General features: G+C 39.2%; 1 protein-coding gene across 2 annotated transcripts in view; it reads left to right on the top strand.

Moving 5' to 3' along the window:
- Positions 1-16,287, top strand: part of MYBPC1 (myosin binding protein C1) — a 79,822-nt gene extending 63,535 nt beyond the window's left edge. Inside the window, exons 23-29 of one of the 2 annotated variants that reach the window (XM_074581895.1) lie at positions 1,006-1,201; positions 1,975-2,114; positions 4,172-4,331; positions 5,871-6,007; positions 6,879-7,065; positions 13,198-13,237; positions 15,548-16,287. In XM_074581895.1, coding sequence (XP_074437996.1) covers positions 1,006-1,201; positions 1,975-2,114; positions 4,172-4,331; positions 5,871-6,007; positions 6,879-7,065; positions 13,198-13,208 — 831 coding nt within the window. In that variant the 3' untranslated portion in view covers positions 13,209-13,237; positions 15,548-16,287. The remainder of the gene's footprint in view (positions 1-1,005; positions 1,202-1,974; positions 2,115-4,171; positions 4,332-5,870; positions 6,008-6,878; positions 7,066-13,197; positions 13,238-15,547) is intronic. The other variant, XM_074581904.1, reaches the window with a different exon arrangement.
- The last annotated feature ends 4,523 nt before the right edge of the window (positions 16,288-20,810 follow it).

The following is a 20,810-nucleotide window of genomic DNA, read 5'->3' as shown; positions in this document are numbered from 1 at the left end:
AAAGGCAGGGGGAAAGTGGGCAGAGTTGCACTGTCTCCTATAGAAACTGCAACTTCTAAATTCTTGAGATCCCAGCTCTAATATGACTCCTTCCAAGGATATAGCACACGTTTTCCCACAGCATCATGTTAACCTTCATTCCCATACCTTTTACAACAGTGACTGCTTCTCTACCTGCAGGGTCCTTATTCTTCTGAATAAAAGAATTACAGGAGAATTAATTTCTATTTCATCTCTCCACACCTAAATATACTGGCTGGACATAATCCAGCTTCTACAAGGCTGTTAAAAGCCTAATAAAAGCTTGGTCAGCAATTCATTGCAAGATACGCTGCTCTTGAGAAATTAAAGGAATATTCTATGGTTATTCTCTAAGATAAGGCATTCAAAAAGACATGAGATTACCCTTTTTGGACAGCATCTGCAAATCATTTGCCTCTGGAAGGCAAATGCCATGGCAAAGTACATGGAGTTCACTTTGATTTAAGTGGGCACTACTAGGCCCATAAAAACAGCACATAAAAGATGTCAGTCAAGTCTACTTACTTAGCTATTTCAACTGCTTTTGCAATGAAAGAAGAGAGTTTGGGATCCCTGGAGGTTCAGTCCACTACTTTCCTCCTTCACTGGCAATGTAGAGAATGTATATACTTCCAGAGGGTGAAATGTTTTGTTCTGCATTTTCTGTTTTGTTTTTTTTCTCCTTTTTTAGAAAACTGGAAATTCATTGTCAAATTTAGCCAGAAAGTTAATTGTCAAATTTATCCAGAATTTGCAAATATTTTCAGTCTCCTGGGGGAAAAAAAAATAGGGGGGAAGAACACTGCATATTAGGTGAATTAACATGATTGTATCTCAAATGCTGTATGATTTAAAAAAGAATTCTCAGTTTCTTTCAGGATGGATTTTATTTCCCGCTTGGGAAAAATGAGAAATAAACCTGTTTTCTCTCCCACCCTTTTCTCTCCGAAAATCACATACAAATTTCTTCCTGGCTTCTTACAGGGAAGACCAAGGGCAAAAGTATCATGGCAGAAAAATGGTTCTCCAATTGACAAGAATCAAATCAACATCCGTAACACTGAAAATGACACTATCATCTTCATCCGAAAGGCAGAAAGGGGACACTCTGGAGAATATGACATGAAAGTGGAAGTAGAGAATCTGGAGGACAAAGCTACGATAGATATTCAGATTGTTGGTATGTTTTGAGAAACAGAAATACATGCATGCCAGAGAAGCAGACTGCAGCCATTCCAAGGCTATGGGAAAGCAGAGGAATCCCAAAGAGCATCTTTCTCCACAGTGATAACTTTCCATGTCCAATTACTCGGCTATAGATTTGTGATCTCTAAGCGAACCTTCCCACACAATGGCAGGTGTTTGTTGGAACATGTCAGACTCTCTTTTTTTCACTGTTATGCTTTTCATGTTCTTGTCTATCCAGAATGCAAGCTTTTTCCAGTTGAGTGGTATCCATGGCCAGAAATGGTAGCAAATTCATAGTAACTTTGACACAAGTGTAACGTGGAAGAAATATGAAATGTTGAAAGAACATGAAAGTAGGAAAGACAGACAAGAAAACACATTTACTTTTCATTTTTACCATTCTATTTCTTTATATAATGGGCAAAACCGGTACCACAACCTTCATAATGATTTTTCTGACTGTCTTTTTAGTAACGCATCTTCAACTGGTTTTCACTTCTCCAAAATATCATGTCCTTATGCAGTTAAAGAGTATATGCAGAGTATACTGTACTCACAATGCGATCAAGTTTTTCATACTTCTGACATGTCTTAACTTTGGATGGTGTATTTTGCAAGCTCAACTTTCTTCTGACGTTGGTTTTGGCATATGCATGTTGTAAGAAAGAGAGAGAGTAATCAAACTAAGTGGATGATGTGTGTAGGAAAGAGAGAGAGAGAGCGAGCAAACAATGGAAAAGGTCAGCTGCCATATTCTTGTTACAGATCGCCCAGGCCCACCAGAGGTTGTAACTATTGAGGACGTCTGGGGAGAGAATGTAAATTTATCATGGAAGCCACCAAAGGACGATGGCAATGCTGCCATTACTGGGTACACTATTCAAAAAGCAGATAAGAAGAGTATGGTAAGTAATAAGGAGATGTTTAAAAGGCTGATGTACTTATAAATTCTCCCTTTTAGAAATAAAAAGCCTTACATGTTTAAATTGATGTACGTGGACAAAGCATTGATTAGTCAGTGCTCAGAATATCTTCAAGGCATCTCTAAAAACTCTAAAAATCTTCTGTTCACTGTATCTAAAGCCTAAAAATTTAAATGTTTTCAGATTATCCTAAAGAGGAGGACTAAAAAGGAAAGAACAGGTACATTTGAGGGAAGTAATTCTGTTTTTTTGTCTTTGTCTCAGCAGAGAAAACAAAACCCAAAAATATTTATTAGGAAGTCAGGAGGTTGCTACTAGAATAAAAATGTAGTGCTGTTGTTTTCAAACCCGTAACGTCACAATGTGTAAGTCATTGCCACTCCTTATTACCCATGGCAAAATGGTACATATGTAACTCGTAAACTGCTTTGAGATTTACAGATGAAAAGTGCAATATAGAGATGTTTATTGTTTTCATTACACTAACAGGAATTTTACACTTCCTTAAAAGTTGGATTCTTACATTTAACACTGCAAATTTAAACACTGAAAATCTAGGACCATATTCTGGAGTTGTCTTATGTAAGAATATCCTTCTGTTGCCCTCCCTTCCCCACATGTCCCACTTTAATATGTTGATCTGCTTCATGGTCTGACGAATTAATTCTTCCTGTGCCACTATTTCCCTTCCCATCCTTGATTTTTGATTTCTCTTCAGACTGTAAGAGGAGATGGTCTCTGTACAGCAACCAGAACAATGATGCCCCCTGTCTCTAAATGACTGTGTTAAGGAGAAAGCAACAGCAGCAGTGTCTAGGGGCATGGATCATTCAGGTCACGGTGTCCCCATATTCTCTGTGGTGTTGAATTTTGCAATTCTGGCACAGCTGGCCGCCTACAGAAAAGTGTTTTCCCAAAGGGCACTTTGGCTCTCAAAGATGACCAGACATCAATGCAAACTGTGGCACAGGGAACTCAGCACAAGTTCATCTTTAGAAAAGCAAGAACACTATGTAGGGCAGAGTAAAGAAAAGCAAAAACATTGCTGTGGTCATATTACACTTTATATTAATTGTATTTTTAGCACTAAACTCATTCAACTCTGTTAGGTATTATGTACTAGGCTAGAAATCACATGTCCTGTTACTGCTGCAAGACTAAAGTGCTAAAACCCACCTCTCCATCTGAGCCTTTAGATATCTGAGGACCCCCTGCATAAAATTACATTCCTCATGAACACTCAATCTGTGGAACAGGAGGTAGATTAGTGCATTGGCCTCTTGTGAGCACAGGTAACTGCAGAGCAGCACATGCTACTCCTTTTCTTATCTGCAGCAGTTCCTTCTCCATCAGCAGCGTGGACTAGGAATGAAGGAGCCTGCCTTGCCTCGCACAATACAACCTTTGTAATATTGTATTTCTTAAAACAAACCCTCCCAGCTAAGAAATTGTAACAATTTAGTAGGGTTCCCTTTCCATGTGGCCTTTGCTGCTCAGCAGTGAGCTCTGTGGTATTCTCATTATCAGTCATTTCAGATAGACTAATTATTTATTGCCAGCTTCATTATTTTAGTATCCATTAAAAGAAAAAATCTTACTCCCACAAGCTCGATGATCATAGAATCACAGAATGTGTTGGGTTGGAAGGGACCTTTAAAGGTCACCTAGTCCAACCCCCCTGCAGTAAGCAGGGACATCTTCAACTAGATCAGGTTGCTCAGAGCCTCATCAAGCCTGGCCTTGAATGTCTCCAGGGATGGGGCCTCCACCACCTCTCTGGGCAACCTGTTCCAGTGTCTCACCACCCTCATTGTAAAGAACTTCTTCCTCACGTCTAATCTAAACCTACCCTGCTCTAGTTTAAAGCCATTGCCCCTCGTCCTATTGCTACACGCCCTTGCAAATAGCCCCTCCCGAGCTTTCCCTTCAGGTACTGGAGGGCCGCTATAAGGTCTCCCCGGAGCCTTCTCTTCTCCAAGAGGTGAGAAGAGGTGCAGGGTGCTGAGGGGAAGTTTACTCTCTGTGTTTGCGTCTTTCAGGAATGGTTCACAGTAATCGAGCACTACCACCGCACCAGTGCCACCATTAACGAGCTCGTCATAGGAAATGAGTACTACTTCCGGGTCTTCGCTGAAAACATATGCGGCCTCAGTGAGGATGCAACGATGACCAAAGAGAGCGCTTTGATTGCAAAGGATGGTTAGCTAATGATCCATTCCTTGTCAAAAGGGAAGGGGCATGTTCAGAGGCTGGAAGGTGATTAGAGAGAAAGGCTACATCTCTAAAGCATTCAGATGCATTCCTAGCCCCAAGACCAGGTACAGGTAACAGCTAGGACGTTTCATATTAGGACTTCTTGGTTTGTCTATATAGTTCATACTTGATTTTTTTTTAATCAAGAATGGGACGTTTTTCCCATGTTCTGACATTTTTCTACGATATTGGACCTCAGACTCGTGCCACCACTGGCAGATCTAAGAGACAAGAGCTGGAAGAGGAGAAAAGAAGCTGTTCTGTTAGAAGCGGTGGGTCACTGCCTCCCAGTGGAGACTTGGCATCAGCTGTGCAAGTGCTCCCGTCCATTTCAGGCAGGATCCAACAGATAAGCATAACCCCTGCTTCACATCTCTTGCAGGCGGAGCTGGACAAATTCTGATTCTGCGGTCAGAAATGCTGACATTTCAGAAATTGTCAGTTTGAAATGGTACTGTAAACTTTAAAAAAATAATAATATTTAACTGCCCTTTATGGAAGAGAAATTCTACAAACAGGTGATTTAAAGGAAGAAAATCAAACCAGATCACCTCAGTTTGCCTGAAAGCAGAGAATACATGACTGCCATGATGCAGAAGACAACCTGTATAATCCACACAGCCAGGCTGAAGGACTGAAGGCCCAGGGTACTGGACCCCACTTCCATTATTAAAAAGAAAACTATCTGTCTTTTAGAAATGGGATCGTGAACAAAAGAATGGCTATAGGAATTGCTTTTCGTCACTGCTTACTTGCCCTTGTCATGAGAGCAACTATCAGGCCTAAGCTGCACTGAAGGCAGTACAGGAGCTTGGATCAGCTTTCAGTGAAGCAAAGATGTTTAATGATACCTGTGCACAGTCTGTCCAGCTGTTTTAAATGCCAGCTGATTTTGTGGGTGAAGATGATTTATTGATGGTAATCTCCATTGCAGAGCAGGGATAAAGTGGCAGTGAGCAACTAGATTTACTACCACGTTTTCCTTGTACAGAAACTACATCCATTCAGGTATCTGTATTGTTAGCGCACTGTATGAAGCAGAAGGAAAAATGGATTTTCAGACACAGAGACAGCTGTAATCAGAACAAACTGTGAAAAGTAACTGGCAACAGAATGAACACGGCTTGTCAAGGCAGGCATCCCACAGTACAGTAGCCAGGATCTGTTCTGTTCTGTAATGCAGGGCATGCAGGCAAAGACACAGAATAAACGTGCATTATTTTGTATATCACCTACTCAGGAAGCAAACAGGAGGTCTCAGATATCTACCCTATAACATGACCAAGACATATATATGTCTATATGTATATATACTTCCCAGGCTCCCTTCCAGCCTCCCCTACAAGTGCAATTACTTGGGTCAAGCTGGTACCTAAAGCAGTGTAAATCAGAATGGATTCAGACTCTTTGTAGCTTTTTTAGATGCTTGGGTATTTAGCTACACGCCAGCACTCTTTTTCTAAATGTTCTATTTTCATTTCATAGGTAAAGTGTACAAATACCCAGTTTACGACGATTTTGACTTCAGTGAACGGCCGTTGTTTACTCAGCCTCTAGTCAACACGTTTGCCGTAGCTGGTTACAATGCGACTTTGAACTGCAGTGTTCGGGGCAACCCCAAGGTACAGCATAGCTCACAACAGTATCTGTGAAAACACAAGAGAGTTTAACCTGACAAAACAGCATTTTTACTATTTGTCTCACACACAAGCCAGGCTGAAGGCAAAAATAGTGGTGTGGGCTCTAGAAAATACAAAACACGACCTCCTTACCTGTGTTATAGGCATTATAATAGTTACTAAATTCACAAATAACTCAGTGAAAGGGCAGAATCTCAGGAAAAGGTTGGGCTATACTGGGACTGGCACTGACAACAGCTGTACAGTTGATGTATCAGTAAAAGTTGTTACTAAAAAAATATTTATCCTGTAAAAAGCTAATTATGCTTTAAGAAAGCGCATAGCAGGAATACTCTGCGGACCACGTTGGTTCTCAGACCCACTGTGCAATGCATCTTACAGTTTCTTTTGAGTTGTGACTTTTTGTGATCTATTTTCTGTTGTGAGAAACTGAACTGAGCTGGTAAAATGAGAAACGAAGAGTTTTTAAGAATGTTTGCTGTTCATTCTTCACAGTTTCTGACTGCACAAATTACTGTGAAAAAACATGCTTTTCTTGTTGACTTAGCTTTTGACATCCAATTAGTCTATTGCTCAGATGTTTGCTATCATTACACAGCATCTCTTATCTTGATAACAGGCTTATATTTATGACTAATTATAAGATGGGAGCTGCACTGAAGAATCATGCTTAAAAACAGATGCAGCCCCTGTTTTATGTTTGAGTTAAGAATTACAGTTTCCTTTCTATCAATACTTTATCTATCTTGTATGATTTCTGGATTACTCAACTTTAACTGAACATTGCAAAAAGTGGTAAAATATTTCAGTTCATAGGTTTGTGCATGTGGGCTTTCTTTTGTTTTTACCACAGCCCAAAATAACCTGGCTGAAAAACAAAGTCATTATAATGAACGACCCAAGGTACCGAATGTTCAGCAACCAAGGTGTCTGCACCTTGGAGATCCGCAAACCCAGTCCCTATGATGGAGGTACTTACACCTGCCGAGCAGTCAATGAACTTGGAGAGGCAGAAGTTGATTGCAAACTGGAAGTAAAAGGTAAGGGGTCTAAAACATTGCAATTGCCCTGTTTGTCTGAACACCATCTACATAGGAGTCGAAAGTATGCAAGGCAAATGCAAAAGGCAGATCAAACAACGTGTTTAACTTTCCCGGATGACAATAATGACCTGATTAGGACAAAATAAACTATATCAGTTGCTTTGTTTTCTTTTTGAGGACCAACATGCTGTGCTCATGCTATACTGTCTTCCCCCGCCTCCCCCCCATGTCGATTCATATCTTCAATGATTGCAAGGACTTTTTCACAAGCGACAAAAAGGTAGACTGTGACTCTGGGAGCTATGCCACCTGCCTGAGAAACTCTAGTAAGACTCAGCCATAGAGCTAGAACAAGCTAGTTGATATAATTCCTGTATTTGCTTTAAGAACAAAGTATTCAAAACTATGGATTTTGCAAATACAGGGAAAGAGGATGAAGTAGGTTAGCCTTCTACAACTGAAGACATATCTTTATTTTCATTAAGAGATAAATTTTATGAATTCCAGGTAGTTTAGCATCAACTGGGGTATCATGAATGGCAATAGGTTTTGGATTGGACTACTAATGAATAATCTCAAGATTATATTTTTCAGAAAATTACTTCCTAGGAAAAGATGGGGTCGTAGTTAACTGGACTAACTCCCAACAAAGGCTTTTGTTTCAACTGTGGAATAAGCTAAGTATTTCTGAAGAAATTAATCTGACATTATAAGTAAGGAAAGCTGCCTAAAGACAGCTGATAGGAAGTGCCTAACTCAGGAATTTACAGGGACTTTAGGCTAGCTGAGTATGGCTCTAATTACATTATTTCCATCACACTAGTCTATAATGAAAACCATAGTATTTAATATCCTTATGGATTGTATTGTGTTTATTTTGGATTTCAGTTTCCATTTTCTGTCTTTTCTGATGTATTTTGTCCTACAGCTGAAATCTGGTTGCCAGAAGCCCTTGCTATAAATGTTTGGTCTATGAAGTTGAACATTTAACTACTGTAACGAAAATACACATAATATGTTCCTTAATTTTTGTGATTTATTTTTAAGATACTATGTTTAAAAGGTGATGTCCTCATCCTGGAAGTATGACTGTTTTCCTTAACCACAAGCAAACTTTCTGTTTCACAGCATAACTGAAGATCTTATCATCTGAGAAGGTTGCTTCATCTATTTTTTTTATACTGAAAGGCCAAGTTCATTTGCTATTTCATTAAACTTCCTAAGTCCCCAGGCCTTAAAGTTCTTATGCATGTTTACATTCAGTTATAACTGTTTAGTCTTCAGCACTTTGCTTGTAGTACAACCAAATACTACATTTTAAATACATGAAGCTGCTTATTTCTGTCCTTTGTTTTACAAAGTATTTTTACATATAATGTGCAGAATATTGTGAATCGTTTTTAAGATAAGAAATAATTTAACTAATATCTCTCCGTTTTAGGAAGTCCAAACTCCAATTGTTGCCATGGATTACATATTATTCTTCAATAATTCCCTTTCCAGCTGTTGTGAAATATAGACGCTTCTGTTGATCTTGGAACTTTTTTTCTCTGAGTATCAGGATGAATTAGTTCGCTGGTTTTGAAGTGTAATACAAACACCATGTCATCGTTCAGGCTCTCTTTTAATATGCAACAGTTTCCAAAAATAGTTTACCAGCAGCAGAAGCTGCTCTGTGTTAGAGTTTTTTTAAGAGGGAAGTGTGGAGAATTTTTTGCCTTTGATCAATACTTATGGGGAATTTAATTTCTTACATTTAGGGACTGGTATCTGAAATAGGCTGGGAATGCTTCGATCCTTTTCCAGTCAGTTAGAAGTAATGTATCTAGGAAAAAAGCTACAGTTCTGTTCATTAAAGTGATCACTAGGTACAGCTGAGATGATGTCCCTGATGATCTTTGCTGACAAACATTTATTTAAATTTCATAGGTCCCATTTTCTGAGTAGCGTTCTGAAATGGAAAAAAACAAGATACACTACGTTCACAGGCTGCCATGCCTGTCCCGTTCACAGCTGATTCTTTCCATAATGGCTGCATTAAAGATTAAAACCAAAATATTATATCTGGCAACATGGCAGCAAACATTTAGGGTAGACAACAGTCAGCGCAGTGAAGCACCAGAGCAGATTTCCTGCAGATGTTGTAGACCCTTTGGTACCAAAAGCCTTTAAGAGCAGCTTAGAAGAATGACAGCAGTACTGTTCGTTAGGATTATGATATGCAATAAATGACATCTCAAGATCGCTTCCAGCCCTGTGAGCCTGAGGTTTTGACTTAGTTCTTAACACTGCCAACATATCCTAGCACCTCAGTCAGATTCATCCCACAGGAAACCTTGGCATGGGCTTTGCATCACGTCCTAAAGGTTATATTAATCATCCTATCAGCTGGTCGCAGCACATCCTACAGCCTCAGTTCCTCTGGCACCTCATCTTGGGGTTGCAGTTGAACACACCTTTGCTACCGTGAGAATGCGGCTGTAAGAATCATTGCCCTTAGACAAGATTTAGTTCATCCTTTCCCACTTTTAAACAAAACCTCCCACACCCCCCAACCACAAAAGGCTCATAGCATAGTCATTTCTAGGCTCAAAAAGCCTTCTTTCTTCTCAAAAAAAGCAATATTTACTTTAAAAGATCAACTGAAAAAAATGGAATACTATGCCATGGACATCTTGCTTAGAGCAGTACTTTAGTTTTGCATCACATGTGGAAGAAGGCCTGAAAAATGCAGGCTGTTAGGATCCCACCTGGGCTGGGTCTTGTTTCTCTCTTCTTAGCTACGTGATGGGCTGCTTCATTAACCTAAATCCCACCTCCCCTAGTTAATGGTTGGTTTCTGAACCCAATCTTGTATCAACCATCACCTGGTGCAGTCACACTCCTTCCCACCAAGCTTGGTATTGTGGTTCTCTCCCAACGGTTTGGGCTGTGAGTGGTCACCCTTGCTGGGATTCCTCCCTCCGTCCTGGCAGGTTTAGCCATTACTTTCGGCTTCTTTCTGAGGACTGCTTAGACCAGCAATATGTAGGGCTTAGACACGGGACAGCTGTTGTAAGGGTTCAGTGCTGACACTCTTAACGTGACTGGCAGTTCAGCTGATGGATTCAAAGGGAATAGGATTAAGTGAATACAGCAGCTGTAGCTTGGCAAACCAGGGCAGGCTCAGGGTTTGCTATATGATCCAGACAAATGCAAATGAGTAGTAAACAGCCGGAGCATAAAAACATAATCACATCTTATTTCACTCTTCTATTGACTTATGTGTTGAACTATCGTTCTCCTAAGTTTCCCAGCCTGTTTGTTCATTTAGGAGGGCTCTTCAGATGACTGCTCACCACACTGATGCAGAGCAGAGTTATGGATTTCTGACTCACTGGAAAGGGATCGCAGTGTGTGTGTGTGTGTGTTTTCATATGTGTAGCATTAAACTGGTTCAACTTTATTCTGGCAAGTAACAATCAAGGTCTGAATTTGTAAAATGAAGAGATACAGTTGAATATTGTCTGAATAAGACCAACAGGCTCAAGGCTACGCCACCTATCTGGTGCATATACTAGCCACAGTCCTATTCCTACAGATCTTTGGATAGTAAGTCACGCTAAAGAGCTCTATGTCATGCAACAGTGTATATTGCAGTAAGTGAATTTTCCTTATGTTGTCCAGAATTTGTTTTATCCATCTATTTCTGAGGTGTCGGAGATCTGAAATTTATCATGCATAAATATATACATAAGCCCAGTCCAAGAAATATCATAGAACTACTGACAGAACACTCTAGGATTTCTGATTTTGCAGTTTTGGAATAACTGAGTAGCTATGAATACTCTGGCTATGAATACTATCATATGCTACAATTTTCTACATTTTAGCCATTCACTTACAGTATTTTAGTGCCAAATTAAACCCCCTAATTGTTACTAAATTTAACACTCATTTCTTGAAAAATAATGATAATTATGAGCACAATAATTAAAAAAAAAATAATAATTTTTATTCTGTCCTAAAAAAAAGGGGGGGGGGTTGCATTTACTGATGTTATTTCAGATAGACAGTCCTACATTCTTGTGTTTTCAGTTTTGCTGAGTGAACTTACAGGTGGCAGTTATATGAGCAGCTCAATGCAACTGCACGTACAATGGCTTTTTTTGTAAATATAGAAGTGCTGAAAAAAGTCACGTAATAGATCTTAGACAAAAGAATAACTCTGTCTTAGTTATCTTGAAAGATGATGCATACAAAATCTAATTATGTATATCATATAAGGAAAATTCAAAACATGTATCTCTTAAGCTTGAGGTAGATCGCCAACTACAGCTGTAAATCTCTCATTACAAGCAGTAAGGAACTGATTTGTCATCAGCTTCACTGAGGTCAATGAAAAGATTCAGATAAAGCACCGTGCTTCTTTTATCATGAAACAAATGGGTTTGGAGAATGTTTATCTTAAGAGCGAAATCAAGGTTGGTGATCATTCTAATAGGTTGTCGATAGCAAAGATGCTGTATAAGAAATATTAAAAAATAAGGTGTTAAGATCAACTGGGAAGAATTTCAAATGCGAATAAATACCACTATAAATATTCTAATTCTGCAGTGATATATGATGGAGTAATTAACCCAGGAGAACCATTCTTCTTGGCGGGGAATAATCAGGTTTATAATAAGCATACCCCTCTGGACATTCCATTTCATTCCCTTCCTCTTTCCACATGCAAACGCATTTTCTGCATGCAAAGTGTGCATTTATTTGCTTTCTTAGATTAAACTAGTTAGTGTCTCATGGCATACAATGTCTATGTCACATGAGCAAAGAAGGCCAAATTAATCAAGAATATGGGTATTTAACATCTGATTTAAAGAGGTTTTAGACATATTTCTGCTATGTCACTGAGCATAGAATTACCTGCCAATACAGAATTTATTTAATGACTGTGACTGCCTTTGACCACAACACTTAGACATTTCCAGGAGACAGAAATTTTAAAAAGAGCTCACAGTTAGCTTGTAGAATTATTTAAAGAACTAAAGTATCATAATGTCATTTACTATACTTAAAAGGCATTCTTTATTATAGAATTATAGTCTTTGGTTCCAAGTTAGTGCTGAGAGTGATAACTCATGCTTGAGCTTGCACTACAGAATCTAAGGATGAAATCTTGATCCAGTTGAAATCAGCGAAAACTTCTTTCTTACAAGCATATAACTTTACTTCATTTTTTCTGGAGCTTTTTTCAAATTCAGGTTCAGTGGGGTTCAGAGAATTTGGTTCTTTCTATAGAAATGTGTTTGCTTGTAACCTTGCCCAAATCCAGAATATTGGCAGTGCTGTTTTAAAATGTCAGAGATGCCCAGAAAATAGTCTCCAGAATAAATAATATATATATAATAATATAATAATAATATGCATCCACATTTACTATTTTAAACCTAAAACGCGTTAAGAAATTAGGCTAGATAATGTTCCTGTAGTTTCTGAAGTATTAAGGTATTTATCTTAAACAGCTACAATAGGCACAAAGTTGAGTGCTTTACCATATATACATATATAAATATATCTATGGATGTTTTATAGAGTCAAAATGTTTAATTAAAGGTAAGGGCTCCTATAGAGTAAATAGCATGCTTTAAGTAATGTAAATGTGAATATGTGACAAAGTACCTACTTTAGTGCACATGTATGTTATTAGTCTGGACTTGATTATTTTGCCTTATAGAGTTTCGACATATATATATATATATATATGTGCTTTGGTGTTATGTGTGTGCTTTTTTTCCCTCGTGGAAAATACTATATATATATATGTGTTAGCTTCCTTGAAGCTACGTTTGGAAACTTTTATCATAAATATCAGTTGCATAATTTGGTTACAGTCTAGACTTCAGACTAATTACAGGAGGTACAGTTACTTGTACATATTAATATAGCTTTTACATATTAATGATAATTTTGAAGTGGAACTGGATCCCTACCTTTTACTCTTCATGTGCTTTTATTCCTACATATTTTACATGACTAAGGATTAAAACATCATCTTGACATAATCTTAAGCATAATTTCACTCAACATTTTCTCTCTCCTTTTGTGTTTGTGATTAAATTGTTACTTCTTTTTCTCTCTCTCCCTTAGTTACACAGTAAGGATTTTTGAATGTATATTGTCATCTAAGGTAAGCTTTCATATGGTTCTTGCATATGAAGCTTATGACTGTTTACAGGTCATACAATGTCTGCCTAGTATGGCATGATTTTCATTATTTCACTTAATGAAAATGATTTTTAAAATTAGTAGGATGATAGTTTTAATGTCTGTAATTCCAGATTTTTATAATAATAGCACGTTATGGTAATTCCTCTTAGTAGTACATCCCACTACCTTCTAACAGGGCATGTTTCAATGGAATTTAACAGTGCATGAGTTAGGATGATTAATTAGCATGAATAAAATGCAAGTAATAAAAGAACATTTTGTATTTACAGTCGGTTATTTTCATATAGGTATATACCTCTACATAAATGAAATATTTATCCCACAGTTAATTTCATTTAAAACTGAATGATTCATACCACAACTTGCACTCCATGAGTTGAAAAGAATGCCAAAAAGCATGCTTTTTTTTTTTTTTTTGTCTGTATTGTGCATCCACCTAAGGTCGGGAGCGAAGAGTTCTGCAACAATGACGGTGTTAAATGAGACAGCGCAGTCTCATAGTCATTAGTAACTAATAGCACTTTAATTAGATAATCCTTGTGTTAATGAAGGTTATAAAATCCTAAAATCTGTACTCAGGATAAATGCTCTATGTAAGTATCAGCTCAGTCGCGTTTAGCTGAAGCATTCCGAGACAGTGATATCTTCATCCTGGCAATGTACTTTTGCTTTAAAGCTTTTGGTGTGTTCCAGAAAAGGCTCCGAAGGTAAGTGCAGTTATTAGCAGGTGGTTTTGCAATTTACAGAACAGAATACTTGTGCAGATTTGTAAAAGGAATAGTAATGGTATGTAGCTTTCTTACAACAAATGCCACCCTTCACCTCGAGAAAGGGCAGACTAATGTTTTAGCAAAATATTTATCTTTTTCCCACTGTTCCTTCCAAATGCCATTTGATTTCAATGAAATCAACAGAAATACACGTGTTTAGTTGCCATGAAATTTTTTTTCAATGGCATGAAATGTCACTCTTAATTTGGATTATTTGTATTAAATTACTACTTGTACATCAGTGGGATCTGTTGTGTTAGACACTACATACTTCTTTTTCTGGGCACTGAAAGAAATAATTTTGTCTTGGATCGCTAAAATTATTAAATATTCTTCAAAATCTTTTGCATTGTCCCTTTTTCCATGCTAATCAAAGACAACATTAAGTACCTACAAGGGCTTTCTTATAAGCCCAGTTTTTTTTTATAGCAGTAACTTAAAAGAGGTTTGGTTCAGTTTTTTTTACTCACGGTGGCTAAGCCACAGGCATAAAGCACATAGAATGGTACTTCTGATACCTGTTCAGTGAATATTGACTCCAACCATCACAAAATTGGGGGGGAAACAGGAATAAACCGAAAAGTTTAGTTTCACAGAGACAGGAAACAAAATTTCAGCAGGGCTGGAGGAAACGCTGCATACAAAAGGCGCGTATTTGTCAGTGGGGCTTGTGCACATGGACATTCACTGCTGCAGCTGAGGAAGATGCTCACCACAAGCGTGGAGTAAGTCTGCTCCATGGATCAGTGCAGGACCACCCACAGCTCTCAGATCACACACCAGTAGCTTCAAGGCCTGGGAAAACTCTAGAGCTTTTGGGGAGTAAGCACCTGGATCCAAGATGATTACATGTGGGCTAGTTTTTATTCAAAAGCGAATCCAAAATCATTCTTCAGACTTCCCCAGCAGATGAAAGTTTTGACTTTTGTCACCTCTCCCTGGAGTCTAAAGGCACGTATATCTAAAATCCTGGCTTTTTTTCATATTTTTACATGTGTCATCCCACCTATTATTTTCAAGCAACATGGTAAATATTTTGCTAAATACGTACACGACCCAACACTAGAAGAATTTGAATGTCTCTGCATGTTTTCCACAACTCATCAAAGTCAGGTGTTTTCTACATTGTTCCCTCTGGGCTGACTTCCATCTCTGACTGTACTCCATTCAGCCTGATGGAAATCCAGCAGGGAGGGTTATTTGAGGTGAAACTTATTGTAGACTATTGCATGGGGTGAGATAAGTGACTGAATATATGACAACCTAGAAAGGAAATTCATCCTGCACAAGAGGACAGGAAAGTTGTGTAAAGTACAGAGATTAAATAATGGTTAATTCTAGTGCTGGACTTCTGAACAGGGATGAATTTTACCACATCTCAAAACCAAGTACGCAATAGGGACTGACTAAATCTTTGTTGCTTACGCCAGAAAATAAAGGTACAAAGCTGTTGCTCCAGGGACCCTCAACCTGAAGATTGTCTTATTCCTTGTTTGTAGGTGGGCTTTCGTTCTTCAGACTATTGATGGATGGTGTGCCTCCGCATATCATTGATTCATATATGCGCGAAGTACAGGCAGACAAGACTGAGGGGAAGTGAGAGTCCGTCCACAGTGTTACCTCCCACCGCGCTGGAAATTGTAGCAGAATTACAGCATTTTAGTTTTTGCGATGACAGAAGAAACGTGCGGTTGGGGATTTTATTCCCCCCCCCCCCTTTTTTTTTTCTGTTTCTTATCTGTTGTTTTGTTTTCCCTACCTGCTCTTACTGAAAAGAAAGAATACGCATGGATTGCTTTGGAGTTGAAATGAAATGAACTGAAGACAACACACGTTTTGTAATGTTCAGCTTTGTTTTCTGTTTGATATTGTGTTTGTTCTGTTTTTTAATGAGGAAAGAGGAGAAGCCGCGTAATAAAAATGAGGAAGCAGTCAGATTTGTACTCGGTGGTACAAAGCATATCCTTCTCAGACTGAAAGTACATGGATTAGCCAGTAGCTGTGCAATAAGACCCTTGGAATACATACCTCTTTGATAATGTATCTTATTCACCTGAGAATTGTTAAACAGAATATGGTTTTACTATAACGTAATTAATACATATGTACTTAACGATCATTTAAGCTGAACATATCTTCCTTTAGAAGTTTTGGTTTCCTAAATCCAACCCATGAGTCTCTCAACTGAGCTGAAATTGTTTTATTTAATGTACAATAAATATGAAGTGTTTAAGATGGATCAAGACTTGTTTACCGTTTTTTTAGGTTTTTTTTCTGTCTCATCTTACCACATTTCTTGTTTAATCTCCACATACTGTAAAGCAGGAACTTGAGCCCACTACACTGAGTGGAAAACAGTATTGGCAGTCACCTAACCCATCGGGCTTACACTTTAAGATACATGACACAGAATGTGACTGAAGATAAATGCTATAGATACATGCAATTTTCTATCTATATGTTTTCAATATTTTAAATATTATAAATGCCAACTGTGACTGTCTTCATCATTACGGATCCGCCCCCTCCTTCAGCAATTCACGGAGCTCTTGTAGGTATCGTAGCAGAAAAGGGACTCCGAGCATATCGCTTTGCAGTTTACCACGCAAGGCAAAAATGCCTTAGATAAGGTAAAATGTCTACATTACTTTTCCAACTCCAGCGTCACTAACCTCCAAGTATTTCAGGAGTGGGGGCAATTGTCTGTAAGTCTCCGGTAAACTCTGAAGCATGTGAGGCACAAGGTCACACGTAATTAGGCCAGGCTGGCGATTCCCTATTGCCCTGTCATTTATTAACCAGTTCTCACTCTGGCTGTAGAGATCGGGTAGGTTATGTGCTTGCTGACTAATGATTGATCTCCAATTATGGTTCATAAAGATACAGGTCTGCTTAGACCAGCAGTACATTACAAGATGGTTATCTGACATCAGTGCCTTTTCAAACATCCAGCAGTCGGTAATTATGCAATAATAAAAGAATGTGTTACTATGAACTGCCACTGCCGAAGTGCTGGTTTTGCAGTTGAATTACCACTTGTTTCCCTTTGAAATGTATTTTCCCCTCTGAATGCATTTTCTCACTTTGCTCTGTAAATCTTACTCACTCTGAGATCCTTTTTTTCTTCTTTCTCTTCTTTCTGTCTTTGTGATTTCTTCTGTGCTGCCATGTGTGCAAGGAAGCAATTCTCCATTCCCAGCAATCCTGGACACCCCCACCTGCGTTTCACCCCGATCATGCCAAAATCAATTCTCTCCTACCCATTCATTCACACCCACGCATGAAAGACGGCAACACGTGGCAACACGTCTACTAAGAAGAAAAAATCATAAAGGATTAATAATTTCTCTTTATTCTGTATCTCACCAGTGAACCGGGACTCCCTTCATCTGTTTTGAAGCACAGAAGGCTGTGGGAGAGGGTCAGTTTGAACATATGCTGTGCAGGTTTAAGCACTGAAGCACACATCCCTCATTTAAAATAATGTCAGTTTGTTGAGATACAGTATAGTCAGCATCAAAAGCTATCATTATTAGGAGTCTGTGCTTTTCAGTAAGCCAAAAAGGATGCGTGTAGCCACCTGCACTTTGTATGCAATGATGTTTACAGCTTCAAGCTTACGTATCTATCTGCCTCCTCAGCCTTAATATACCACACATAATAACCTGGAAGCCAGCATAAACCTCAGCTTCTGTAGGCTCTCTGCTGACAGAATTAGCTACTCTAATTTCTACCAGATGCCAGCAGTGTTAAAAAACAAGCTGAACTAAGCTACTTTTCACTGTGTGAATGGTAAGCGTTATATTCGGATGCCCCTAATTCCTCCCCGGTTGCGTTGCCCAGCGCTTGCCGTTGGTTGGCCCCCAGGCTGGAGATGGGCCACGCCAATAGGAAGTACTGGGTATTGGGCTGTGGGTGGAACTGGGATGAGTGGGCATTAGCGTGCTATAAATTCATGCTCTCACTAACTATGCTGGCCAGCCAAGTCTCTGGATTAAAAATTAATTGAAAATGACTTTGAGAGGAATGACAGGATGCAGTAGGATAGGAAAGGGTTTTCTAGTAGATGTAAAACAGGCTGCAGAACCTTAAATAGTGAATTAAAAAAATGAAGTTTTGATTTATGATGATTTGCCTAATGGGATTCTCCAGGGATGGTGTTTGGTAGATGAAATAAAGTGGCAAAAACCAGAGTTAAGAAAACGCTAATGAAATGGGCTGTCAGTACCAGCTTGGGAGAATAAAGACATACGAAAGACAACAATAACTACAGGCAAAACAACCTAGAGAGAATAGAAGCAGCAGAATATCATGCTGTAGAAGATATGAGCCAGTGCTCCCAAGAAGAAATTTCTTGAAAGTCAGCTCACATGGAATTTCCAGGAAATTACTGAACCTGAAAGAGACCTAGGAGGAACAGAGACCAGCAAATAAAACGTGGTCATATGAGATAAAGTAAGCGCAAAATAGCGCTGTCCAGCGTGAGCTGGACAGGCTGGAGAGCTGGGCAGAGAAGAACCTAATGAGGTTCACCAAAAGCAAGTGTAGGGTCCTGCACCTGGGAAGGAAGAATGCCAAGCACCAGTATAGGTTAGGGGCGGACATGCTGGGAAGCAGCTCTGAGGAGAAGGACCTGGGGGTCCTGGTAGACAGCAAATTATCCATGAGCCAGCAGTGTGCCCTTGTCGCCAAGAAGGCCAATGGCATCCTGGGCTGCATAGGGAAGACTGTGGCCAGTAGGTCGAGGGAGGTCATTCTCCCCCTCTACTCTGCACTGGTGAGGCCACAACTGGAGTATTGTGTCCAGTTTTGGGCTCCCCGGTTCAAGAGGGACAGGGAACTACTGGAGCGAGTCCAGCGAAGGGCAACCAAGATGATTATGGGACTGGAGCACCTCCCTTATGAGGAAAGGCTGAAAGAGTTGGGATTCTTTAGCCTGGAGAAGAGAAGGTTGAGGGGGGACCTGATTAATGTTTACAAGTACCTAAAGGGTGGGTTTAAGGAGGACGGAGCCAGGCTCTTTTCAATGGTTCCCAGCGACAGGACAAGGGGCAATGGGCACAAGCTAGAACATAGGAAGTTCCGTTCAAATACACGGAAAAACTTCTTTACAGTGAGGGTGACAGAGCACTGGAACAGGCTGCTCAGGGAGGTTGTGGAGTCCCCTTCTCTGGAGATTTTCAAGACCCGCCTGGATGCAGCCCTGAGGGATGTGCTTTAGGCAATCCTGCTCTAGCAGGGGAGTTGGACTAGATGATCTCTAGAGGTCCCTTCCAACCCTGAAGATTCCGTGATTCCGTGAAAACACAAAAGCCCCAGGAGAAATGAAACTAGTATGGGTTTTATGGCTTATGGTTGGTTTCCTTGATGTCTCGTAATATGTGAAACTAGTTTAAGTCTTCAGCTAGTTGCATTATTCATATTATCTTTTTGCTACGTACACTCTCCATCAACTAGTACACGCCGAGGTTATAGTCCAATAGCACTTTTAATCCTTTAATAAGGATTTTCTTTTCTGCACACTTTCCCATTTCTGGTAGGAATTTAGTATTTTTGGAAGCTCTGCCTCGGTGTTCAGTTTGATTTACACAGGTCAAGGAAATTTATTACTTGGAATAAGAAGGCAGACCCAAATGTGTATAAACACACAAAGAAGAATCAAAGTTAATAAAAAAAAAGAAGGGACTTATTTTTAAGGAAGCCAGAGGAAACTATTTTGTTTTCTCTTGGCTTGCTCTCTTTGCCCATGGAAGAGCATTTGGCAAATAAATGTTACTGTTGTATAAGTACAGATCCATTCTCAATTTGCTGTATTTGGAGCTTGATACAGGCACTGTAGTTACTTTTCATTGAAAGATCAGGGCCGCCGCCAGCCCATTTTTCCCTCACTGAAAATAATCTCACAAATACAGAAAGGGGACACATGCAAAACTTTTAAAGAATACCTAAATTGAGATATGCTGTTTATAAGGAGGTCTTTACTGAGAGTCAGAAATTTTTAAAAATATTCCTTTTATAAAAAATGTTTCAAGCTTCCTGTACTTCCTTTTAGGGGCAAAAAAAAAGTGTAATATTGCTACCTTTTACAGAGCATTGTGAAGGGAGACTTTCTTTATGAATGTCTTTTGTTGCATTTTGAGATTCTGGAGCAAAAGGCATTCTATTTTAAGCACCCTGTACTTAGTGTCACTTGATTTTCATGGCCTGCTTTCCTGACTGACAAGTAAAGCTGCTCCTTTGCTGAGGCAGAGAGCATTTGGAAGCAAAACTGTATCCTGAATACTGAGGAAACGCTGGAAGCCTAAATGCACTGGATTCTATGTTCTAAATGCACTAAATTCTATGTTCTCTTGTCCTATGCCTTGCTGCTGAATACTTTTTAAATTAAAACAAATTCTTCCCCAAACTCAGTGATAAATTCAGTCAGGGATCTATTTCTTCATCTATTCATGTGACCCTAACTTTTTATATCACTTACTTTCCCCTCCACTTCTTTTCCTAGTTTTTTTCTCTGCTTTTCCTCTTGGTATCACAAAGAGCTTGAGCAATCTCTCCATAAATACCAGTACCATTACGTTCATCGACCACAGCGATGCACAGGGTATTAAAAGAAAGTGTTTTACCTTTTTCCAAACACAGCAACTCCAGTGGACTGGGGATCTAGCAGGTTGTGAATCTGACACATTTCCCTTTTCCCATTCTCTCGTTGGCTATTGCTGAATCATTCTTCATTGTGTAATGTACTACTCCCTCCTTTGCTGG

This window comes from Larus michahellis, chromosome 1, assembly GCF_964199755.1.
Source record: "Larus michahellis chromosome 1, bLarMic1.1, whole genome shotgun sequence".
Lineage (NCBI taxonomy): Eukaryota > Metazoa > Chordata > Aves > Charadriiformes > Laridae > Larus > Larus michahellis.
Note: the sequence above shows the minus strand (reverse complement) of the source record. Positions and strands in the feature narration are given on the sequence as shown.